Source organism: Siphateles boraxobius, unplaced genomic scaffold, assembly GCF_051911475.1.
Source record: "Siphateles boraxobius isolate OS27281-9 unplaced genomic scaffold, OSU_SipBor_1 46, whole genome shotgun sequence".
Taxonomy (NCBI): Eukaryota; Metazoa; Chordata; class Actinopteri; order Cypriniformes; family Leuciscidae; genus Siphateles; species Siphateles boraxobius.
In genome coordinates, this window is record NW_027509097.1 from 8,254,281 (window position 1) to 8,281,599 (window position 27,319).

Consider the following 27,319-nt stretch of genomic DNA (forward strand, 5'->3'; position numbering starts at 1 on the left):
CCGCAACAGTGAGAGACTCCCAGTCCAGCACATAATGGCCAAAGACGCGTGCCATTGTTTTGCATCTTCAGACCATCCCGAGAGAAAAGCTTCGATATACATGTATCAAGCTATTTTTTTTTAAATTGGCCTTTTGTAGTTTTTAGTCCACGTCTGTTAGCTTTGACATCTATAGTGCTGTGAAAAGTGGAAATTACACAGAAGTGAAAACTGTGGTAGTCAAGTGATTCCAAGGGCTCTTTAAAAGAAAGGGTTTTTTTCTTGTTCAGAATGTATTTTAATGATCTATTCAATTAATGGCCTTCCTCAAAAGAAATGGATGACACACAATCCATATGGAGATTAACCTTTATGCTCATAAAGTCATTCAGTGTTTAATCTGTGGTCATTAGCTTTCGACAGTTTTCTAACTCTTTTTCTTTTATACTTCAGTATAAAAATTACTTTTCCATTTTATTCTCAAGATGACTATTCTGCTCTGATCTCCACACAAAATTTACACAGGGGATTTCCAATGTCACCTCCCTCTTAACTGTTCATGTGATCCCAAGGAGAGAAATGTTGTTGGCCCCCGGCGCTATTAGTGTTTACATGCGGCTGCAGGCCGTGGTAATAAATGTGTGTTCTGCTTGTTCCAGTTGACTGCTGGTGCTGATTTGAGTTAAAGGGTCAGAAGACCAGACTAGAAGTTTGATGGTCTATAGTAAAACCTTCAGCCTTGCATTTTCATGCAGTTCTGTGAACAACTCTTATTTTATAACTTATTATTATTTTACGTTTATTTATTTAAGAGATGCTTTTATTCAAAACGACATTCAAATAAGGAACATCAAAAGCAATTTGTAATACAAACCAATAATATTTGTAGTATTTAATGACAAATTTATTTTTTAAGTGTATGTAATGAATTATATAATATAATTAAAATATAATATTAATAAAATATATTAAGTAATACATTTATATTTATTATAAATAAAATACATTCACTTCAATTTGTTTATTTTTTTAATTAATATAATATAATATAATATAATTAATATATTAAGGGCACCAAATCATTTTCTTTCATTGATCCAGGCCAAAAAGCTGTTTGCAGTGATGCAACGTGCACTTAATTGCATCAGAGGCTGTATTATTAATGCGCTGGATATTTATTGTGCCATATTTTATTGAAATTCTTGAAATTAGCCCTTAGAAAGCCCTGTGGCCCTTATTATGTAAAGTGCGTGGATTGTTCAGCCTCATCTTTCTAGCGCTGTTTGATGTGTTGGTGGTCGGGACTAGGTGCTTTTTAAGCCAGCAGGAAGGAGTGACCGTATTGAGCCGAACTTGCATCTGGGTCTGAGTACTTCCTCTCCAACCTGCTGAATAAAATGTTTTCTCCTTTTCCCCCTTCTGCTAACGGTAAACACTAAGATCCAGAAACAAATCAATGGCGCTTTCCTTTGAAGTGCCTAAACGCATTACGACGGCTGCGTTTTAATTGGCCAAGAGATTCGCAGATCAATACGTGGTGTAATTGGCTGACACAGGAAGGGTGTGAGACTTTATTATCATTAATATTTAGACATGATCTGGGAGGACCAGGGTAAGGTTAAATGTACATCAACGGCGAGTGTCTTTGATCTAGCTGATAAGTAGATCGATTTGGAAGCTAAGAGGTCAGGTTGGATGATGCGCACACATTTTTATCAGTGCAGGGAGGTTTTTACTGTGCAAAATCCGGCTAAACCGGTACAGGGAAGAGAAACAGCATGAGTCTCATGACCAATGTCATCAGTGTCACTCAAAACTTTAACTATTGTAAGTCTTGTAAGGTATCCATGGCTATAGCTGCGTGCTGCTCATTTAATGCTACTTAGCCACTGCGTCTATCATCGAGTATGCAGAGTTAATGCTTGTAAACGCCCACCAGCCTGGAGAGGGTGTATTGAAAACAAGTAACTCAATGACCCGGCCGAGTTTTCTATCACCTGAGCTTGGCTGGGTTTTTGTGTGGCTCTTTTGTGTGGGCCCTGTAAGTGGATCTATGGGAGGAGATACCAGGGTGCTCTGGGCTGGAGTTGAGGTGGCGGGGCCATCGTACCAGTCACCCGATCCCCCGTTTGTTGAAACAAAAATAGCCACCGGCCGGGCTCTCCCCGTCTCGCACCCCGCACCCTACCCTGGGGGCTGATGTGGGCCTAGACGCATTTTCCTGTCTTTCTGCGCATCCTTTTGTCTTATTCCCACAGGTTTGATTCTTTAATCATTGTACTTAGTAAGACAAAGATCAATGGCAGGTGAAACAATGGCCACCATCTTAGTTTTCACGGGGCTGTGACCTATTGCCTAACACAACTAGAATGCCGAGGTCACACGGGGCTGACACACATTTACCATTTTATTAGTGTTTAACTGGATGGTGTTCGTTTTCCAAATGACATTTCAGTCAGGGTTTACAGAGGAAAGCTGTGATTTAATTTACTGATTCAGATGGGATCTAGTTTGGACTAAAGTGGGAGTGTCTTTTGACTAGATGTGTGCATCACAAAATCCACTGAAAAATAAAAAACAAGCCTTGGGGATGCATTGATACTACAATGCTGGTAAGCCAATAATTTCCATGTTATGGACAGTTTTCAAATTCAATACCATTTTGTCTAAATAAAATCAAAATAAAACATTACAATTTTAATGTAATTTGATTTATCAGACAACCCAGTTATCTGGAAAACAATTTAGTACAGTTATTATTTTATTTTTTTTGTGAGAAAAAAACACAGATTGTATTCAGGCAGGATCAAAATCACAAAGTCTATCTGTAAATAGAAAAGTTTACCTGACATCCCCAAGGAAAACTAGACGCATACGTATAGGGCTTATTTCAAACAAGGTCATCCTCTTATGACATACAGTGCCATAAAAGCAGAGAGCCATTATTCAATAGATCCTCAGCCATCAGCTCTGGCATTGGTGAGCACATATGCATTGAGCATCTGTGCAGTGTACCTTAATTGTTTCATTCTTAAGTAGAAAGAAACATAATGCTGATCATAGTCAGAATTCATGAATATTTTACACTGTGTTTGCAGTGGTCCCACAATGTCCTGCTCAGTCATATCCAGGTGATCTATAACCCTTTAATTTACTGAAAGGAAGTAAGAAAAATGGCATCTTCAGCTTCACTTCCATATCCATTCCCACTGGAGGTTTTGTACATAAAAGCTTAATGAATGGACCTAAACGAAGCGCATGTCGGCTCGTGTTTTATCTCTCTTTGTGGCGGCCTGACATGAGGCGGCCCTGTCTTTGAAACTACCTCTGACACTGTCAGAGCTGACTCTCTCAGACTGACAGAGAAAGAGAGAGAGGCTGATCAGGCCTGTCTCTTTCGCTCTTTCCTGAAAAGCCTGTCAGCGCACTGTTTGATCGTAGCCCGGAAACAAGCCATCTATAGGAGCTAAGATTAACCCAGGGCATTAATCATACATACAAATGAAGCACAGGTAAGAAGTCTATATCACCATCTGGACGGTGTACATCAATACAAAACAACTTCTCAACCAGAACGCTTCGTTTCCGAGAAATATGCATTTAAAGGTTTAACCTCTGTCCTTGGTAGCCGTGCTGGTGAAAATAAAATCCGAAAGAACGTGTTTCAGCAGAAGACAATTGAGGGAGGTTAATTCAAATTGGACTCAAACTCTCCTCCCATCAGCTGTTTGTTTCATACTTTCAGTTTAAATTCTCAGAAAAGGATCCGATTTCTTGATTAGGTGGCCGGCACCAATGTTAGTAGATGGCCGATGCACAATAAATCCACTGTTATTTAATTCCCTGCTCCTTGCAGAAGCTTAGGCAGTCTTAACAAATTCATTGTTAACCGTCTGTGTGTGGGCGATGTCTATGTGTGTGTGAACAAGAGCAAGAGGTCATACAAAGACCTTTCTGTCATTCTGGCAATGTTTTGTCATGAGGATAAAAATGGGATTTCGAACAAGACGTGGCTGTTTAGTGTGCCTCAATGCATTATTAGTTTAATTTGCATAGTTACCTTGACTGTTTTGGCCATATCTGTTCGGAAATTTATCACTAGCATCATTGGAATTGTCTTTGTCTTTGTGTGTTTATATACTTGAGTGTATAACGCAAGTCTTTAGCAGTGGTAATGGAAAATAAGGAGAAGATGAAGGGCATCTTGCACGGCCACGGCTCCATCTGTTCGCTCACTTTTAATTGTTGTAGAAGTGAAGACAGGAAAGGGGGGCGGGATTGTTCTCATCCTCTCTGCAGAGGTAGTTCCGTAACATTAAAGAAACAGCAGCGGAACCGTCCAGATTATCGGCATGTAAATAGTCTTATTTGGCTCCGGTCCCTGCTAATGAATGTCATTTACTTTTAAAAACCAGGATTAATTAACGCCCAGCGACCTCCTCTTCCTCCCCAAAGGGAATAAGTCTCAATTAGGCAGAGGATAGTGGCTAATATTTTCATGGAAAACCTGAATATGATTGTATACGTACATATGCTTTGCTGACATGAAAAAATAACCTTGCAATTAATTATGTCCCTAATTTAATGTAGGACTCAGAAAAGTATATTTTATTGAACGCTAAAAGATTCTCAGAGCTTTACTTCATAAAGACTTGCTGTTAGAAACTCATGATGGTCGGTCTCGTCTCTAGAGCGGGAGACGTAAAAAAAAAAGGTCTGCTTTTTCAAAATAAAGCCAGGAAAATAAACAAGAGCCTCAAATTAGATTTCCCAAAACATAACATTCTCTCTTATTAAATGCCCACTGTGGCCAAGAGCCTAAATAGAGAGAGACTGCATGTGCTCTGCCTTTTCTCACTGAGCCATGCTCTCCTCCATGGCTGTTTTAACTATAGTCTTTAACTAAACCAGCAGCCTGCCACACAGGCAAAATATGCAGCTCCAACTCCATGTGTAAGCCGAATTCAGTCGGTCTGCCCTCCCATCAAACTTACTTCTAACTCTTGCTGCTTGCGTGGGACGTCAGGCATTGAGGTACTTAACCCAAATAAAAGATCAGATAAGGATGAGGGTGATTTTTGGCAGACGAAAGTGTGTTGAGGTATATTACCCCCTTCTGAGCTCCCACGGTTAACCGCTCAGATCGTCCCTTGCATGTATTCTCTTTCTGATTGGTCAATAGAATTTGACCAAAATTAAAAAAAAACTTAAATGAAACCTTAAAATCAAACTTTGATTTAAAGCAACAATGTATATGGAAATATGGGGGGGGGGGAAACTGCTTATTTGCGTTTATTGTCAAATTTGTATATAAAAATTAATCAATATTCATTTTCAAATATATAAATAGTTTAAGAGTGTAACAGGGATCATTTGCATTTTAATAGGAGTGGGCAGTCACTGCTGAGCTCTTTTGTCACAATTTCTGTTGCACTGGAAACAACAGCTTCTCTGATTGGTGGATCTCTATTCAGGATTATAGGCTGTGTAGTTCTTTACTTCAAATATAGCAATTAAACACTTAAAAATAAATTGAAAATAACACTGACTTAAACAGAAGTACACTACCATTCAAAAGTTTGGGATAATAATTTTTTTTTTTTTTTTGGATGAAATGTATATTTTTACAGTACTTTTTGCAGTTTTTACTGCATTTTTGAGTAAATCTTACCAATTAATTTCTTTATGAAGAAAACTAATAGGGTTTTTACTTCAGGAACCTTGTTGTTGTGTTCTAAAATCATTATAATGATCATAATATTTATCATGTAACCCAAGATTTGGGATCGTGTGTGTGTGTTCAAGAGTTTAAATGGCATTGCTTAGGGGCAGCCGTACACTCATAAATGTCAAGCCAGAAAGCTGACAACTGATAACTGTGAGAAACAGTCTGGCCACAGACAGAAATAGAGTGAATGATAAATATAAAGAGAAAGATTGACAAAGAGTGAGAGATGTAGAGAGGAGAAAATGGGCATGTTTCCCCGCTCTACATGTTTTATGACAGAATTTGATGTGTTCTGTCTTACTCTAGTATATAAGGAAGGTGTGTGTGTGTGTGTGTGTGCGTGCGTGCGTGCGTGCGTGCGTGCGTGCGTGCGTGTGTGTGTGTGTGTGTGTGTGTGAAATACCAGGTAAACTATGAACAGAGAGATTGACACCATCATTCTGTAAACAGACCTCACACCTTCATCTGATCCCTGTCTAGTTCTGTTCCTCTCTCATCTGGTTTATCAGCTTTCAGACTAATTTTGATCATTTGCTGTGCCATGTTCTTGGGCCTGTTTACACCTGGTCACTTCATGTGTTTTTACTGATCGGATAGCTATCTGATTTATTAAAGCGGTTTCATTTACACTTGGCCACATAAATGTGTCTCCACAAAACATAAATCTGATTTTCAATTTCTACACTTTATGCAAATTTAATGGAGCTTGCATCAAAGAAAGCAACAAATATGAGTCACATTTTATTTCAGATAATTATCATTATATACTTTATCATCAGCTAATTTCAAACTAAAAAGGCCACAATAGGAGAGAGCGGCATCAGCATTAGTCACAATACTTTTAATGAAGATGATTGTGTGTTGAGTGTCTGCGACTTACTTTCAGTTTCATTTGCGGCAGTTCTTGCTTTGGATTGTTGAAGAGATAATCAGCTACTCATCTGCAGAATTATTATTGTTAGAGTGATCATTTATTAAAATTAATCCATTCATTTTTTAGAATTAATTTGTGTGTGTGTGTGTGTGTGTGTGTGTGTGTGTGTGTGTGTGTGTGTGTGTGTGTGTGTGTGTGTGTGTGTGTGTGTGTGTGTGTGTGTGTGTGTGTGTGTGTGTGTGTGTGTGTGTGTGTGTGTGTGTGTGTGTGTGTGTGTGTATGTATATATATATATGTATATATATATATATATATATATATATATATATATATATACAGCTGTCATATAACATCTTTATGCATATATATGTAATTCTGTTCCACTCTGGCTTACTCATGAAACTTGCCGTTGCAGTATTTCCAATATCGTTGGCTCTTATATGATAAATTGCTTGCAGTGTTTCTCACTTGTCCTAAGTGCCTGCTAAATGATTATATGTAAATCAAAAGTTACATGCATGCATGCTTGTTTGTGGGCAGGTTATGTAGTAATGTAGTCAGTTCCACCATTATTTGGCTTTAAAGTTCCGAGAAAGATTCATAATTCTCCTGGTTGAACACTGACTCCAGCACAAGCACCAGCGCCAGCACCATTTGTGTGTAAAGAGGGTAACAGTGAGCGCCCTCTGACCTCTGGGTTCAGCCGCTAGGTGGGTTTCACACCTTGGTTTAGGAAGCTCTTTGGACTTTTAAAGGCTTTTTCATGGATCCAGAGAGTCTGTGTTCATTCCGTGGTGTGTGTGTGCATGTGTTGTAGCTGGCAGACAGTAGGTGTCAGGGCATGGAGAGGCAAGGGCAGAGGTACACTATTAAATAAATAAGTGGTGCTGGGGCAGGCAGGTCCTCTGGCTGGGGGCCAGTCAGGTAATTTTCCCCTCAGTGAAGTGAGGTTGGGCATCTTTTAAAAGAGAGGGAGAAAGAAAAGAAAGAAAGAGAGAGGGCCTGTCGGCAGCCGGCCTGTCTGTCTGTGCATTCTGCTTCTCGCCGCATACCAGGGGCACCATTTCCCGCCTGGAGACAGACAAGCTCGAGGATCTGATTGGCCGACCGCCAGAGTGCGCTCACAAAGGCTCCTTTGACTGCAGGTCAGTTGGTTAACCAAGCAGTGGAGAGGGAAAGAAACCCCTCTTAGCCAGTCTGCATCCCCTTTTTCATTTCTTTTTCTTCTCTTTCAGACCCTCTCACTAAATGGGGCATCTATGCATTTGGCAGAGAGCAGCGAGATAGTATGTGTACCTGTTGGTTACTCAGGCATTTTTACTTGTGTGTTAGAGGGAGAGAGCACTGTCTAAGCCCTGTGGGTTTGGAATTGTTTGGCTACTTGAGAGCAAACAGCAGGGTTGAGCTGTGGTTCGTACAGAGGTGAAGGGTCACGGATGAACTTGACCGTGTGTGGACTTAGAGACTGATTTTAAAGGATGGCCAGTATTCACAGTATTTTAGGTAGTATTTTATTCACTATACATAAAATAGATCCTCTGTGTAGGATGGATGGATGGATGGATGGATGGATGGATGGATAGACGCCGTCTTCAGGAGATGAGGGAGCATGGCAGGAAACAGCTGATCCACTGTATCATTCATTCACATCTGAAAAACATGCCTGCTGAAGTGTAAAGCTACGTACTCAGTCTCTCTCACTCTCTTATACAAGCTCTGCCTCTCTCTCCCATGTGTAAAAGGCAATTTGCATATGTGTGATGCTTTAAATGCTGCATTGTTAGCAGCCATGTCTTAGCCCCTGTGTGACCTGAGAGCCGTGGGTGTGTTTGATCACGGGGCACAAGTTGTAATGGAACTAAACTGTATTCTTTAAGCCAGCAGAACAGAGGGGATCCACAGAGCCCACAGCTGCCGAGAAATAATTGCAATATAGGACGGTCAGTGAACCCCTGGAGAAAAAAAGATGATGACCTCGCAGTTTGGATGTGCAATCGGTTTGCCTTCAGCATCACAATTATTTGCGTGCTGTATGTTCCTGAGGAATACGTCCAAGCCTTTCTCTGATCCTGTGCCATTTCTAGCATTGAGTTGGAGGTGTTCATTGAGTAGCCCATATGTCCTGCCCACAATGGTCCCACATGACCTCCTGAAATTCCCTGATCCGCAATTGGATGATTTGTGTCCATTGTCTGAATTTGAATTGGGGAGGGAAAGACTTGTGAAGTCATGTAAATAATTTATTGATCTTTAATTTTTTATTTTGTAATTTTCTGCCTTTGTTTTTTTAATTATTGTTTTACTTTTCTTTTATTTCTTTTCATTATTTAATTATTTTTATTTATTTTATTTTACCACATATAAAGTGATCTATGACTACTGCATACAGAATTAATGTATTGTAAAGTGGTGGAACCAGTTGACTAGGTCCAGCCTGTACTTAAGAACAGTGCAAGTCACAATGTAGGGGAATGCTGCGTGTTTTTGTATTGGTTTTAGGTGTGCGCATGTGTGTTCTTCTCCTCTTCAGTCTGCCTAAGATACTACAGGGAGTAGATGTGTGCAGAAAGGAAAGTGCTCATGTAAGCTAAAAGATCCTGGACAGCAGGGCACTGAGAAAATGACAGAAAAAAAAGAGAGTGAAGTGGGAAAACAACAACTGCACAAACAAGGCTGAAGTTGGTGTTTGTTTCAGAGAGAAGGTGCTGAAAAGGGGGACTGTCTGTCACAGCCCTCCATTCCCTTTCTCTCTCTCAAAGCATTGAGATTCAGACCTCTGCTCGTCTTTTCTTCCCCTCACTATTTGGATACACTCACACACTCTCACACACACTCAGAACCAGCCGTGGAGGAGGGAAAAAAAACCCTAGTGCTTGACTTAGGTATAAATTATTGATTTTCATTCCCTTATAAATTTTCCATACTGTCCCACTATGATATGCTGGCTGTATTTTTATGGAAAGAGAGCCATTCTATCACAGAGTGGACTTGCTTAAGCTGAGAAAAGAAAAAAAAAGACAGGCAGACAGAGCGGGGACCACAAACATTGACAAGAGGGTTCATCTTTGCTTTTTTGCGTGAAAATGATTGAATATGCTTCTTGTTTACATAAGAAGTACAATCAGTTTTAAGCACATCAATATTTTTTCAGATATGGATTTCCTCCTTGACACTAGTTTGCGGTGCAGTCCCTCAGCAGCACGGCCGCCCCCTGACCTGTAACCTGTCGGGTCACAGGAACTGGAAGACTAGGCGCACTTTGACAGCTCAGCGCGCACGCCGCCCACCTCTCCATCTCCCGCTCAGGAGTTTTATAGCAGAACAGCAATCCTCGTCAATTAATTCACACAGCTGTCAGTGAGCTTAGAGGACTCTCTCAACCCCTCCTGTGTTTTCTTCTGTCTCTCTCTCTCTCTACCTCTTTTCCTCTTCCGTGGCATAGATTTTCTGGATTTTTCCTCAGCCTGACCCTTGGAGGCTGCAGGGCCTGATTAGTCAGATTTAGTGCTGAGTCTATTGATCGGAGCCTCCAGGGCAATAACCAAATGGAGCCGGTGCAACAAGTCAATAGCGCTGTTATTGCACCAAACCGATGGCCTGCGCTTCAATCAGGACTGCGGGGGGAGAGCGGCAAGTCATCATGAGTGAATTAGTGTCACTCAGGAACCCCCTTTTCATCGAGCCCTCCGTCCATCCCCAGGTGCTCTTTCCTCCGTTTCCTCTCCCTCTCTCTCTGCCTCTCTCTTTCTCCGGTAGTCTGCTCTAGTCCAGGGACGAGTTTCTTCTACACGTTTTGTAAGAGGAAGAGAAGGGTCTGCAATTTTAATGGAACGGCATGGATTATTTAAAGTGACTAAACCCCCTGTTGTAGTGTCAAGTGGAAAGATGTCGGATGACACTGTGGTTTCTGAAGCTCTGCTGCAGGAGCTTGTGAGGAAGATTCTCCGCAGCATGAGCTGGTGTTGAACCGGTGTAGAAATGGGCAGTTTATTTGACAGCAGACGGAGTTTAAAGATCAGTCATTCTCACCACTGGAATTTTGTATTCCAGTATCACTACTTGAGTTGGGAAGTCGCAATTATGGTGTCAGGTGAGCTCAAATCACTTTTAAGTCGGAGCAAGATGCCTTTTCTACCTTTTCTACAAAAAAAAAAAAAAACACAGCAAGGTTTTTTTAAAGGGGTTCTATTATGCTTTTTCATTATGGGGTTCTATTATGGTTTTTCTATTATGCAATTATGAACTTCCCAGGAAGACTTCAAAATCTCGTTTTTCCTCCTGGAAAATCCTATAGACCACAACTAGCACCTAAAATATCATACAGACCAGCTATGGCCAGTTGCATAAACTTAGCCACTATGTTAAGTCTTAAGAACTAATTTGACTAACTCGAAATTTTTCAAGGGATAATCAGTCTTCCAGTACTTTTCTGATTCAAGTTAGACTAATCTACCTTTTTATTTAACTGACTTTAAAAAGTTAGGACCAGTCTTGAACTAACCACCCAAAACTCCATCGTAACATTCTAATAACCACAACTTCAAAGCAACACTATTGCACCCTATGTAGCAAAAGGGCACCACTCTCATTTTCTTCAGAAAATGTAAAAATGTTATTTATCTTTAATATTTCTATCCATCGCAATCTCCAAATTTCAGACCTCCCTCCATCTGTCTTTTGGGTCGACCTTGCTGCAGCATAAGTCATGGGATTTGCTTTTCTTATTAATGTTATTTTTCACATCTCTCATTAGTGCAACCTCATCCTCATGCAGCCAGAATCACCTGAGGATAGAAGTGGAACACAACAACAGCTTCAAGGCTGAAGTTTGTGTTTATTTGAGAGAGAAGGTGCTGGAAAGGTCTGCTCTTCACTCTCCCTCACTCTCCCTTGCTTTTAACAACTAGTTCATTAACCACGCTTGTGTCGTCATTCCAGTTGCCTTTGCATGGAAATCTGGTGTCACATGATTAGCTTTTCTGAGAATCATCTTGGACACTTGATGCTCCTCTCTGTGACTCCCCTGACACAGCAAGGCAAGGACAGCTGAAGCATTGAGCTGATTAAGTGCTGTTTTCTGAGAGCTTTTATCCTCTGTTTAGGAATTTGAAAGGCTCCCTCTCAAAAGCATAACCTTCTCTATATCCCCCCAACCTATCCTGATTGCATCCTTGTCTTTTCAAGTTCCACTCAATCTTTGGCCACACATATGATGGTCTCTCCGCTCTTCTCTGAAGACATGCAGTGCTGTGGTTATGTCTTTTACATGGTACAGATTTCCTGTTAGTGTGAATTCACGTCACAGGCCTTTGTCAGGCCTCGTATTGAAACTGATTCTCAGTATCAAATCAGTTGCAATTTGAGATCAAGGCTGCAGCAGCGAGCAAGATTTTTTTATACTTGAGTTTGTATCATAATATATTTTCAGAAATGTCTAGTTTTAAATTAGATTTTTTTTTTGTTTCAAACAGTGATATTTTTTTCATAGTTAACAGATATTTTTTTATAGATAAAATATAAATTTTATATTTTTATAGATATTTTTTAAAGTAGGTAGTCAACCAGAATGCCTATTACTGCCGTGCCAACCACCGCGGCAAAACCACCGCGGCAAAAATAAACCAGTCGCATTTCAAAATCATTCGCGAAATGACCGCCAGGTGGCGCAAAGGGATATTGTGCAAAACAGCAGCAATTGCCGCATTTTGAAATGTAAGTGGGGTTAATGTCAATTTAACAGTAAGGATGAAATACTACAACTATGGTAAAAAGAATATAATTTTTTTTAGGACAGAAAAATTTAACGAAAAGTTAAGAATAGAGACGAGAACAATATAGCCTATATTTCATATTGCAGACCTAGACGTCGGTGGGCGACATAAGCCTATTCCCCGGGGGAGCAGAGCGATAACAAAAAAACTAAAACAAGTTAATAACAGAAATAACAAACAAAAATAAATTAGGTGCAATGGAGCTGATTATTTTTACTATTATACTACTAATATTAATATACTATTTTACTATTCTCGCTCATATGAGCGAACACACACTGGAGAAACGAATGTTTGGGTATTTCTCAGTGAGTAAATTCGTGGCCGAGTGGTAGAACTTATTTGTCGATCATTTAGATGACACGGGTTCAAATCCCGAACAAACATGGACTACTGTAAATTTTATATTAGCCTATTAGTGCATTTTATAGCCTATGATTAATGCAGAGAGATGTATCTAGTTCTAAAACTCTGTTACACCATATAGTTTTTTCCTTATATTTATAAAATAAAATTACCATGCATTTCCATTTTACACTAAGGAACAAATATTATCCAACAGAATGGGTCTCATTCATGAAACACGAGCAGAACGAATTTTTGTGTAAATCGTGTGTAAAGTGGTTCTGGCGTAAATTTTCGGATTCATTAAAATGATTGTATTTTCCAAATGTTAGTTGGTACCCAAGAAATCTACACCTGCTCCCAGCCACGTGTAAATAATGCGCTTAACACCCGAACGTTTTGCTCATTAATAAGGCTGCATTTTAATTCACCTTAATCGGGTACACATATACACACAGCATTTTGAAAAAATATTATATATAGTAATTACATACTGTTTTTCTTATTATGAGAGCCAGTAATAGCATCTGCGATGGTGGTCCTTCTCCAGTTTTAATACGATTTTTCCGAAGTGAACTAATTCGTTTTTTACTCTCAAGCTTAATGTCGAACCATTTTCTTCTCACTTCTGAGAATGTTCGATTAACAGATGAAACTCCATTGACTGCATCTGTAATATGCTGCCAAGCTTCCTTTTTTTTTAGGACCCGATACGCCACTATGTACGCTTGAAAATAAAATGTGGCGTTTTGAATGAACTTCTGATAATAAAACTTCAATTTCAGCATCTGAGAAATTTTTCTTTTTCATTCGCATTCATGTCATAATATGATGCCCATATATAGTGGTCAGTCGGATTTAATGGGCGGGATTTATGGTAATTGAGAATGAATGTGCACGCGCATCCCATTTACGATTGATTGGAATTCATTAACACACACACATTTCACAATCACATCTGACGTTTACGAAGTATTTGTGAATCAGGAGAAGAGTTTTCGGGAAGGTCTCTTTACGCGCAAATCACTCGCATATTTACTCGTATATTTACGAATGTTTCATGAATGAGACCCAATGACTTTACATCTGTATAATAATACCAATCGTAATTTCAAAAGCAGTTCTGTAAAAAAAATATATATATATATATATATATATATATATATACCTCCACAGTAATCAATGCTAAAGGCTACTTCACCAATAGACCATATAAAATAAAGATATGCAACAGGCACGTTTAAACAACAAACAATAAAATCCAAACCCGTGTTTCAGTTACGTTCATGGTTCTAGTGGCCTTAATGCATGCACTGCTTTTCACAATGTCCCAAAGTGTTTTGAGATTATCTTGAATGAAATATTGAAGTTTACAATTAAGTGTTTTGGCACACCACGCCGAGTGGCGCTATGCATTATTCTAAAATCGGGTTTTATTCTGGCATGTTGAATTAATGTTCGACAAACGCGGCGGCGCGTTTATTTCAATTTATTTTTCTCATAACAGCTAAAATAACTTTAAGTATTATTCTGGTTGAGTTAGGGCTGCACAATTAATCGAATTTCTAATTGCGATTACGATTACGGATGCCACGATTACGTAATCGTTCAAGGCCGCGATTACAAAAGAAAATCCACTCTGCGTGTGTGTTTAGAGCATTTATGTTATGAGAGGCGAATCACGACTACTTCAGAAAACCCAGCACAATATGACATACCAGTCAGTGACGTAGGTGTACGCTGAAATAAAAAGTCTTTCACCTCAGAAAAACGGACTTTACTATCCTGTCAGCCCTTATACTGTGCTCGTAGCGCGCACTCTTCAATTGCACGCGCAATTGCGCGGGCGCGCGCTGTGTATCGCTTCACTCTATAAAGTGCAAAAGAAACTACGAGCATGCAACGTCGTTACAATGTCAATTACTAAGTCACGAAATAAAAGGTAAATACCAATAAATCACGTGTTAGCTGAGAAGGATTTACATGCAGGTATGATTTTCATTCTATTCACCAGCTGTTTCATTAACAGTTCTTGATAGTATTGTGTATTTACCATGGTAACTAACTGTCTTTTCCATAACCCAAAAATGCCACTTTATTTTCACTTTGTGTTTATATTATTAAATGACTGTGGTGGCTCATATCAACAAATTTATTAACAAAAACTAGTTTGGGACTGCTATTTAATTGCTTTACCATAGTCCTAATGTTTTTCTAGTCTTTACCATGAGTCATACAATTTATGTGTATGTTAAGTAAAGGGGGACAGTACTTGTGTGTGTTAACAATTTTTGTGTAAACATGTATTATAATATGCCTATATATATTCAATGTAAATTGTGATAATCGTAATTAATAATCGCAATTACAATTTCAAGGGAGTAATCGGCAATTATGATTTTTGTCATAATCGTGCAGCTCTAGGTTGAGTATCAACTGTACATGTAATTATGTTTGCTGGTTTGTTTGGATGACACTCAACAGTTTTGTCAATAGCACTCTGTACTCGTCTTATTCGCATAAAAACAGATTGTATAGATTCAAAAAAAGACTTTATTTATTAAGGTGCAATCGCATTGGTGAAATATCGCAAGCTAAAAAAGGGTCCATAGTCTTTTGTCAATAGCAAAGCAATATATGCAGCACAGCTCACACGGAAGCACTTTCAAATTAAACAGCTTTCTGTTGTTTCAATATCAGTGAATCTGCGTGACCATAATCTGAGTGAAACTTTTCAAAACTTTTCTTATTGGCATTGGGCCAGAGGGCCATCGTAATTTTTGAGCCCTAATGTGTTTTCGTCAGTTCTCCATCATTTGCGGATAAACAAGTGCTTCACTAGGGACTTTGTGTGTGCACTCTGATCAGGTGCTGTCAGATTCCAATTAGTTTTTGGAAATCAAACAGAACAGTTGGGATGTCATATTAATAAAAGGGTGTTAACATATTTAAACATATATCATTTATCACATTTACATGTTAACTTTGTCAGCCATAAAATAAATATTTGTTTATTACATCCGTGCTCTAAATGATCGCTTTGCTGCGGTATGTGTATCGCTGGTCTTGTAGAGAATAACATAGGGTGAATGGATGTACTAGAGGGAGTGGAGATTATTACTTTGGCTTCTAGCTAAACTAAACATGTCGGCATGATGTTATGTAAAGTTGCTTGTTGTTAAAAGGAAAGAGCATGTCTCTAGACTTTTTGGGGGGAAAACAGTAACAACTTGGAGTGTTTTATGGAATTTACTTTGAGAAAAGCCAGAAAATGTCAGTTTTGCTCCATAAAATGATATTAGATTGTGTAGCCTCACATTTTTCTTCTAAAAAATTTGCTCTATTTATCCGTCTCTTCATAACTAGATTTTGTTAGTGTAACACAACACTGAGATGTCACAAAATATGGCTTCGGGTCAGACCCGCCCAACACAGAGCGTCCAGAACTTCAACCTTTCTTTCGTTTTCTTTTTCCTTTGCTCTCCATGAAAGTCACCAGCCAACACAGACCACTGATTTATGAGTTCTAATGAGATTTCAATACTGAACAAACAATAAAAATTTATGAGCATCATAGTTTTGGAGGCCCATGGTTCCATGGTTAGTGTTACACCTTTTCAACAAGCCTGGAAATACAATCCCCAGCTGCTTCCCTCAAGGAATGCAGCCACCTTTTCTGTCGGAAATCTTAGCAGCGCGCCCAAATTGTGTGAAAGTAATTTATCTCACTTTTATAAATGCCGTTGTATTCACAGTCAACCTGGAGCGCTGCTGAGGGATCGTATTACACTGTGAGTAAGTCTCAATATCCTGCTAAGCCTGGTACTGTAGGTCAGAGCGTAGGGAGTTAAAGGAGGACGTCAGGAGTTAAAGACAGTTCTGCTTTACCTGGGCGTCTTGATCTTATGTTTCTGTAAGCACCCCTAAAAAGACTGTAATTGTTCTAGCTAGTCACTAAAATGTAAGAGTAATGTGCAGTTAGCATGTCAAAGATTGGAAGTCTTCAACAGCAGGAATTAGTGATATGTCTCCAAGTACAGATACAATCTATAGCCTGTTGAAACCTTGTTTGCTTGTGGTTTGGTCCATTGAACCTCACCCAGTGGCGTGTCCTGTGCTGAGTTCACGGAAAGGTTAGGTCCCGACAGCCTAATAAAAAAACATTTTAATGCAATGCTTATACAGTATATCTATCACAACCTCAGAATTCCCAGTTATTTTAAATAGGCACACCTTACCTGTGCAACGTAGAACTTTGAGCAGCCAAGCGAGGGTTTCTGTTTTCTCTGACGTTTCCTGCATTGGGTGCTGGGAAATCAGGATTAGTAGTGGTACGCTGACTGCTGCCTCGGCACATTTACCCATGACATAGAGTCAGACATAATATTTACTGCCTTTTTATTGGCTGTGGTGAAGCACAGGCATGCCCTCCTTGAGAAAGTTCCTGAGATATACACTAATCCGCTACCTCGTTTTGACATCAATACCCTTCTTCTAACCAGAGATAGAGAAAATTAAAAAAAGGAAACGCATAAATAAGCGAGGAATGATAAAATTGAGAGATTCCAGAGTTTTATAGAATAAGAAAAAGTAGAGAAAAAGTGAGATAAAGTAATAAATAAATAAATAAAAATGAAAGAGCTGAAGAAGTTGGAAGAAGAAAGAAATTCTGTTCCAAAACCTAGTGAGCTGCCTACCTAGACTTCTTAGGCAGACACTATATAGGCAGCCGCAGCTAAGTCTTGACTTGCAATTTCAGTGAAGTTTGGCAATAACATGTTGGTAAGTTAACAATACAGTATTTTGATAATCATAAAAATGAAAAAGCAAACACAAATATATACAAGGCTGCATTAATTTAATCAAAAATACAGTAAAACAGTAATATAATGAAATGCCATTTTAAAATAACTGTTTTGTATTTCTTATATATTTTAAATTATGTAATATAACATTTAACAAATAACATATTTCATAAAGATTTTCCCCTATTTTCAATTATTTTACTTAAATAAAACGTTAGATTTTTGTAATTTTTTTTAATAAAAGATCATAAGGATTTACCCAGGGTGCCAAGAATTCTGACTATATATATATATAATATTGTGGTAAATAAAATTAATATTTTATATATATATATATATATATGGAATGCTGGAATCTTTTCCGGGCAAAATAGGTTCCAAGTAGTAGTGCCTCCGTTTCTCTGTCTCAACCTTTTTAAATAGCACCTGATTCTGAACTCATCTTCTGTTTTACTCCCCCTCTCCCTCTTTCCTCCTGTAGGGGTCTAAAATCCCAGTCTAGGTTTCTAGTCAGATTGTTAGCTGGGCAATAAAAAATACATGAGTGTGTGGCGTAGAAAGTGTTCGTTATGTGTGTGTGTGTGTGTGTGTGTGTGTGTGTGTGTGTGTGTGTGTGTGTGTGTGTGTGTGTGTGTGTGTGTGTGTGTGTGTGTGTGTGTGTGTGTGTGTGTGTGTGTGTGTGTGTGTGTGTGTGTGTGTGTGTGTGTGTGTGTGTGTGTGTGTGTCATAAAGACAGCTTCCCGACACATGGTCTGCTCCAAATGTGCTGGAGCTCGTTTGTCTTTCAGAGTTGGAGCGCTACGAGTTGAACGAGGCCGCGTGAATTAGCAGTCTCAGTCTGTGTGTATCTGTACAATATTCATGCGCGTGTGTTGGTGCTCTCTCTTCAGCAATTCCCTTTATAACCTTTTACACTCGTCTCAGTTTGTTGATCCATGTTAAGAAGCAGACTTATCCATGAGTGGGTTGCACAGGCGGTGTGTCGTTCTGATGATAGACACGACGACAGCGAGAAAGAGAGAAATGGAGTGAAATCATTAGGAGGCATTCACAAGAAACATCTCAAGATTCATCTGTGCTAACCAAATTTCAATGATATTCTACCTGAATCTACACAACAGTGTGTGATAGGACAGTCAGACCTCACTGATTGGAGCGGCTCCTGTGTCCAGCTACAGATGATAAGAGTACTGTAGCAAGCTCCACCACCCCATAATCACGCTAATAAAACCCTATTTAACGGCTCTATTATACACTTCAGCCCTGTTAAAGTAGCCATGGTGTGTGTGGGACTGTGGGTGTGTATATGCGTTTCAGAATGCTCTGGAGGGCAAACTACTGTTTTTCTTTTGGGAATTACACAGTGCTGGGGACTTTTTAAGTCAATTACATGCAATTAAATGCAGGATTTTTTTCCTGCCGTTCTTGTGTGCGTGTGCGTGCGTGCGTGTGTGTGTGTGTGTCTGAGTGTGTGTTTGATTTAGCCTTAAAAGCCTTGTAAAGTCCCTCCTGTTCATGCTCTTCCCATGTACTGAACGTGACATTTTTTAAATAGGTTTTTAATAGCCAGTGCTGATGTTTAGGGAACAGCTGTGGCTGGTATGTTTTGTAACTTTTACACTATTTACTAAAAAAAAATTTAATAAAATTATTGGAAAAGGGGGCACCCTAAAATGTACCAGGTTGTGAGTACAGTTATTGGCCAATGTCTCAATGTTAAAATGGCAACATTTTGGCAAATTAATCTAATTGGTCAAAACACAATTGTACCGTTGGAATAAATCTCAAAACCACCCTTCAGTCCAGTTCTCACTGACAGCTGCTAGCTCCATCACAGTTGCTAATGCTTTCTCTCTGCATCACTCTGAAAGCGACTACAAAAGAACGCTATTGCCTGTCTTTATTACATCTAAAGCTCTGAGCTATTGACAGGTAAGGTGGTTTAAAGGCCGCTTTGACGTGTACAGTGCAGTAAGGCGGCTGAGAAGCCCTGCTAAAACATTTATCTTTGTTAGAGTGTGATCACACACTCTAACACAGGATCAGTTCCACAGGCCTTCCTCACCGTACCAACACATGTAGAGAATCATGTCCATCAGTCAGACCATTAGTGAACACATTGATCCTGCTGACTCTCCTCCCACTTTCACTTTTTTTGCTTCTGTCTTGCTGTCTTTCTGTCCAGTGCAGTACAATACATGTGTTTAAAAAAAAAAAAAAAGAAGAAGAAAATACAGACCACTCACACAATCAGTGATTCCTTTTATAGGCTTCAAAAGAAAATGCACACTCAAATTTGTGAAAGTTAGTCACAAATTTGCTTATATGATTAGTGACTAGAATATGTAGTATTTCTATTTCATATTATGTTGCACTGTTTTAATTGTTTCAGACTTCCAAAACTTGCAGTTTAATAGAGAGAGTTTAAATGACAATAATGCAGGTTTTAGACTGTATATGTGTTTGTTTTCAGTTTGTGTTGTTATGAGAGTTTGCTGGGGGATGTTTTGTTTTGGGATGATTGTGAAAGGGTGTGTGTGTTTAAGAATATGTGTGTGTGTGTGTGGTGCTTGGGTGGTGGTGGTGGTGGTCTTCAAATGGGGTAAACTTCCGTCACCCACCTCCCCCCACACACACAGGCGTAGAGGTGTACCACTGCCCTCATTAGGGCTACTAATAAGGGGAACTGAGAGTGTACGAGAGAGAAAAAAAATTGTGGGAAAGAAGGGGAAAAAGGTTTTAAATTTTAATAACGTGGGTACGATTTTGTAAATCTTTCCTGACAGAAAACTCCTCATTATTTTCATCTGTCTCTGTCTCCTCTACCACCTCCACTGATAAATGGGCTTTTCGTAGCTTGAACTCGCTCTCCTTCTTTCTCTCTCTCTCTCTCTCGCTCTCTCTCTCTCTCTCTCTCTCTCTCTCTCACACACACACACACACACACACACACACACACACACACACACACACACACACACACACACACACTCTCTCTCTCTCTCTCTCTCCCTCTCTCTCTCTCTCTCTCTCTCTCACACACACACACACACACACACACACACACTCTCTCTCTCTCACACACACACACACACACGCACACACACACACACACACACACACACACGCGCACAAACACACACAGTCATTCATTCTTTGGCGTTGTGCTTCTGAGGTTAGACTTATGTTTTTAACCCAATTGACTTGGTTTAATTTTGTCTGCTGGTTTTGGAAGGAGTTATTTTGGCAGTGCCTGCTTACATAAAGTGCTTGGCTTGTGAGTTTCACACTGAGAAAGTCACAGAAATAAAGACAGAGATTCTCAACTGAAGGGTCTTAAATTGAAGAGGGGTTTTAAGGGTTCCGGACACCCCCGTAAAAAACAAAAACATAATTAGGAGGTTTGATCAGGTTTATAGAATTTAAATAAAGAAAAATTTAGGGGGGAAAATCTGTTGATTATTGATGACACAACGTGACTTTTATTCAACTTTTTAGTTATTCTTAAACAGGAAAAACTTTTAATTTACAGATTTTTTATAGTATTTGGGACAGACGCTGTAGATCCTTTATACATGTAAAGTTATACGCTACTGATCAAAAGTATGATTTTTTTTTAAACAAAATAATATAATAATATTTTTATTCAGTGAGCATGCTTTAAATTAAATTAATCAAAAGTGTTAGTAAACACTTTTACATTGTTACAAAAAAAACTACTACTGTAAATGCTGCTCTTTTGAATGATCTATTCATCAAAGAATCCTGAAAAAATGTATCAAGTTTTCCACAGAAATATTAAGCATACTGTTTTCAACATTAAAAATAATAAGAAATATATATTGAGCACCAAATTAGCATATTAGACTGATTTCTAAAGGATCATTAAAAAATACATTTTAAAATAATTTTTTTAAAAGAAAATTATATTATGGTTTATACTGTATTTTTTATTTATTTAATTTTTTTATCAAAATGCCGTCTTGTTGAGCAAAGACTTCTTCCAAAAACAAAAAATTCGAACCGACCCCAAATTGAAAAATTAGTGTTCTTTATGATTGTTAATTTACTTCATAAATTTAGATACTTAAATTATAGTTGTTACGTAATATTTTGCAGTAGTAGTGTGTGAATAGGTTTTGCTGAGTGAGTTTAATCAAGTCAATGAAATGAAACCAAATGTGATGTACCAGAGTTACAGTTTGACTTGGTTCATTAAAAAACATAAATTCATTTATTCCAGCATGGGAATTGAACTGCGTAGTCTTATCTCTGGCCCAACTAGACATAATAAATTTCTATTGGTACATGAGATCATGCTAACAATTTAACAAGTGTGAGTTCTTGAGGTGTTAAATATTTAATATTAGTTGAGCATGTTATGATTTTTACTTTATATGCTACATTGAAGAAACCTTTATTTGATTTTACATGAGCATTTTTGAGCCCGTGGTTCTTTTTCCGACCTAAGCTAGACTGAGACAGAAAAAGTGAACATGTAAAAGAAGGTTTACCCTGAGCTATGAGCTGTGACAACATGAACAGGTCTCCTCCAGCCCTCTGTCATGTGTTTGACAGAGAGGATGGATGCGGTTTGATGGGTCCTGCTCTGTTCTGTCCAGACATGGTTCAGCATGGGATAGAACCTCCATCAAACAGGCAACAGATTTAACTTTTTCTTCTGCTCTCTCTGTCTCTGTCCTCCCCTTAAAGTGATTCAACCCAGGTGAGACTGGAGGTAGAAGAACCATAGATTAGTCACAGAAGTATTCAATGCCCCTTTTCCTGTTGTAGTTTCCCTTCTGGTCTGTTTCCAGATTTGAAGGAGGAAAAATATCACTCCAACCTGTTAAATGTGCTGCAAAAATTGTATATATATATATAATATGAGTTTATCACACTGAGCATCTACAATGTCTCAATGGGCATCTCCATGTGGTCCTGATCAGTATCGCAACTTGACTTCTGTTGCACTGAACACATACTGTACACTGTGAATGTTTCTTTTTTTGTTTGTTTGTTTGTTTTTTCATGGGTACTTTGGTGTGCATACATTTATGAATTACATGGATTCCTTATATCACTTGATATTTTGGTGTCATTTTGGAGTCTCCAAGTGTCCTTTTTTTTTGGAAAGAAATTTAAATTGATCTTGAAAAAAGCAAGCATAAAATAGTTTTGTGAGAATCACCTTTCGATCTGATACAATAACAATACAATAAAAACTATAGTAATATTATGAAATATTATTACTGTTTAAAATAGCTGTTTTCTATTTTAATATATTTTAAAATGTAATGTATTCCTTTGACGGCAAAGCTGAACGTTCAGCATCATTAGTCCAGTACTCAAGTTATTTAAATATAAAAAATGTATGTGTATGTATATATATATATATATATATATATATATATATATATATATATATATATATATTAAATAACTTGAGTAAATGATTACAATTAAATTACTTTGAATGTCAAAAATGTGTTCTCAAAACTAAGATCAAGGAAACAAAGACAGTAATGTGGCAAGTTTGTTTGTGGACAGATTATTTAGTAACAGTCAGTTACATCATCATTTGGCTCTCAAGTATGCAGACTGGTTCTGAGAGAGGTGCAGAAGGTGTACAAATAGTTTTTTGGTTCTTCTGTTCTTTGAGATCCATTTGTGGTTATATTTAGTTGAAGTTGAAAGGAACTGCCATATAGGAAGATTTTAAAGTTTACAGACAAAAGTTCCCTTCCATCAGTGAGTATTTGAGCTCTCGTACATGACAGGATGAATTACTTCCCCAAACATGTTCCTCAAATTACAACGGATCTCAGTGAATAGATTTGTGCTCTTTCCAGTGTCTTTTTCAAAGTGTTTTTAGGCCTGGTGTTGTTTAAGTGAAGGAAGCGTGGCTGCTCTCTGTGATGACTGGGCCACTCACTCACTCGCTGTGGATGTGGGGCTGCCCGGGGCCTCTCCGCCCACCCTCAAGGGCCTGTCAGAGCAGCCTTACCAAAGGCAGATTAATCTACATTACTGCTAACAGCTCAGCCTGGCCCCTGATCCACTCACACACACACACTGTATTTAATCTCTTGCACTTCAGTCAAAAATCTACAGCTGAGGTTTTGGTCAGAAAATTAAGGTTAGTACAAACTGATTTATGAGTCCATGGATTTTCTAGAGGCTGTGTGTTAAAATACACAGTAAATGACGATCCTGCCTAATCCCTTTTTACCAGGGTAGAATCATTGTGCAGAACAGCTTCAATCGGCTTATCGATTTTATAAATTCATAGTGACAATATGTCAAAAGACGTGTTCATCAGTTTATATACAAAGTTTGTAGTCTGTTAGACTTTTGAATGTTTTTGGAAGATAGGCTCACCAAGGCTGCATTTGTTTGATCAAAATCATTTTTTCAAAGCTTAATTTTTAGCATCATTACTCCAGTCGTTAGTGTCACATGATCCTTCAGTAATCATTTTAATATGCTGATTTGCTGTTCAATGCAAATGCCAACAAATCTATGTTAAAAGCAGTAGTGCTGCTTAATATTTTTGTGGAAACCATGACACAGTTATTTCAAGATTCTTTGATGAATAGAAAGTTCAAAAGAACAGCATTTATTTGAAATTGAAATATTTTGTAGCATAACAAATGTCTTTGTAGTCACGTTTGATCAATTTAAAGTTTCCTTGCTGAAAGCATTTTCTTTTAATGTACTGACCTGAAACTTCTGAATAGTGTACTTTATCTTAATATTGATTAACAGGAATAACAGGAAAATATGTAAGGGTCACATGATCTTGACATTAGCACTCAGTAGCACAAAATCGGCCCTACCATCTTTTAACACACATTCTTTATACAGACCCAATAATTCCCAGGGTTAGGGGATAGAACATACAGTTTGTAACATACATTATACAAAACATTATGTCTATGGAAATTCCCCACGAAGATACCAAAACCTAACGTGAGTGTTTGTGTGTGTGTGTAGCCAGTGTAAATAATGAATGTTACTTAAATAGACATGTGGGAGATCTGGCCTTGCTAAACATGCTCTGATTAATGTCCTCCGTCAAGCATGCACTCCCAATTATGAATTATGCCAGCCCAGCATCCAATCAGAGCTTACCTTTCGTCAGTGCAGTGAAAAAAGCCTCTGATGGTTTATCATAACAAAATAAACATATCGGAGCATAAACACATATGAATACTAGTCAGTTTTGTGCAGCAGTATTGAGGTGTGTATTGTAATGCTAGTTTGCTGTGTGTGTGTGTGTGTGTGTGTGTGTGTGTGTGTGTGTGTGTGTGTGTGTGTGTGTGTGTGTGTGTGTGTGTGTGTGTGTGTGTGTGTGTGTGTGTGTGTGTGTGTGTGTGTGTGTGTGTGTGTGTGTGTGTGTGTGTGTGTGTGTGTGTGTGTGTGTGTGTGTGTTTGGATGGGGAAGAGTGCTGCTCGGCTGCAGTGGTGATGAATGGGTGTGTGTGAGTTATTCATCTCCTGCTTATAGGAGTGGACAGTGGTCCTGCTCTCTCCACATGTCAGCACATGGGATAATTCTGTCATTTATCAGGAATGACACTGGAGACAAAAACTCACCCCGAGAGATCATCCCAGGGTCTCAACACCCTCACTGTACTCATCCACACACCCACTTTGTCACTTTTCAAACAGTTTGTTTTTCTTAGTTCTGAGCAGACTGTTTCTGTTTTGGGGGAAAATTCTGCTGTATGATATTATATGAATGGTAAAATGTATAAAATGAAGAAATGTTTCTTGAGCAGCAGATCAGCATATAAGTATGATTTCTGAAGGATCATGTGACACTGTCGACTGGAGTAATGATGCTGAAAATGCAGCTTTTTTATTATTTTAAATTGTAATAATATTTCACAATGTTACTGTTTTTGCGGTATTTTTGTTGTAGTTACTCTTTTTCTGTTATTGTGAATTATACTTGAAATCACAATTAAATTGGCCATAGTATGTTTAATAAATAAATATGCAACTGATTTGTAGAACGTTGTGAATTACTGAGTGAATCTATGGAGTCTTTCTGGCACGGATTGCCTTTTTTGTTTGGTCATGTAATAATAGGAAAGAGAGTTTTATGGAGAATTCCTTCAGTAAATATGTGAATTTTATTAGCTGGAGGAACGCCACAAGCTACACTTTTTACTTTTTAGAGAGAAATAAATGCTCTAAGCGTGTCTGCAGACAGATGGCGAGGAAAAAGGCAAAGTTGTCATGCCGTGTGACATGTTTTGCACAATAGTGTTTGTTTTTTTAGACAGATCTGACTGAAGTTAAATCTGTTTATCGAGTTCAGTCAGAAAAAAATAATTTCATTTTTGATGCAAGGCATGTACTCGATCACATGCATGTTATTTTGTCTGAAGATGATGTTAAATCGTACTTTTTACTACTGTCTAAATTAATGTCCTTAAAACATAAAATCTCTTTCTCTTGTCTTCTCTTTCTCTCCATCTCTCCCTCTCTTCACCCACAGGATCATTCAGAATCGTGTCCTGGTCTTCATCCTGGGCGCCATCATCCTCCTCACCATCGTCTTGGCCATCTATTTCAATTTGCGAGGGCACTGATCTCCACTGACTGGCCCTATGCGTGCATGTGTGAGTGTGTACGAGCGTGTGTGTAAGATTAATAGTGACAAAAGTGTTGGGCTGGAGTAATTAGGACAAATTGTTCACATGAATCATTCCTGGTGGGCAGTGACAGGGGGCCTCTCCTCACTGCTCTCGAGCGGAGCGGGGCCGTGTCTACCCTCTCTCTCCTTATATTTATGCTGCGTCCATTACTTTTAAAACTTACCGACCCAGAGAGAAATCCGGCACGGATGTGTGGACACAAGGACCATGATGAGAACATCAGATGGATGAAGAGCAGGAAGACGAGCATCAACTTATGTCATAACCTGCTGTTTAATGTTTAGTTTTGGGGGGGTTCGTAGGCGGGAAAAGGGCATGAGAGCCAAAAGGTACTGGAAAATCCTATCCATCAGGTGTGTGTCTGTGTGTCTGTGTGTGTGTATGTGAGCCGTACACAAGGCAAGGCCCCCGGAGCAGTACTATTTAGCACACGGTGCAGAATCACACACTACACACAGCCCAAAGGTCACACGCCCGTCTCTCAGTCCCCCTTCATCCAGGATTAGTAGCTTCTCACGCTGTTCCTCTAAGGTCAGCAAAGACCTCGCATGTGTTTAGTTAAACCAGCAGGACTGCTTTGAACAAGAAAATATCCATGTCCACTCTTACCTTTACTAATCAAATCTGACAGCATGATAGTAACTGTAGTCAGTCGTACTAATAAGAAATGTATTTCCTGTATTTATTTGTCATTTCAGATGAATTGTACTGTACTTTTCGCTGTATCTTTCTTTCAATTTATCTGGAATTTGTTTTAGTCATTAATGTTTGACATTAAAATCGCATCATTTGTCTCTACTGTGCAATGTTGCAAATGTGCTTCATTATTCCTATAGGAGGACCCAACTAGCAAGCATCAGTATGGAAATATGCGAAATTTGGGAGTTTGCTCCAGGCTCTCACCTGCTGTTTGGGTATTAGTGTAGAAGAAAGAAGGTAAAGAATGACTGTGCTATTAGTTAATTTCAGTTACAGTAGTTTGTCTCTTATGTGAGGATTCCTTTGTGTACTTTTATATATTTATGTGTGTATCACCATACACTCCAGCTCAGTTCTGAAACGCAGTGAGTTCCCTTGATGTCTAATGCCTACATAGTCAGCTGACGTCCAAAGCAGCATCACTAGCTGAAATTATACCTCATAAATGA

General features: G+C 38.7%; 1 protein-coding gene across 4 annotated transcripts in view; it reads left to right on the forward strand.

Moving 5' to 3' along the window:
* The window catches only part of vti1a (vesicle transport through interaction with t-SNAREs 1A), a 128,317-nt gene extending 101,343 nt beyond the window's left edge, over positions 1 to 26,974 (forward strand). For all 4 annotated transcript variants that reach the window (XM_077200629.1, XM_077200627.1, XM_077200630.1 and 1 more), the window contains one exon: positions 26,012 to 26,974. Coding sequence is in view for 2 of the 4 variants with exons in the window: in XM_077200627.1 (XP_077056742.1) it covers positions 26,012 to 26,105 (94 nt within the window). In the remaining 2 variants the exon portion in view is untranslated. The remainder of the gene's footprint in view (positions 1 to 26,011) is intronic.
* Positions 26,975 to 27,319: the final 345 nt, after the last annotated feature.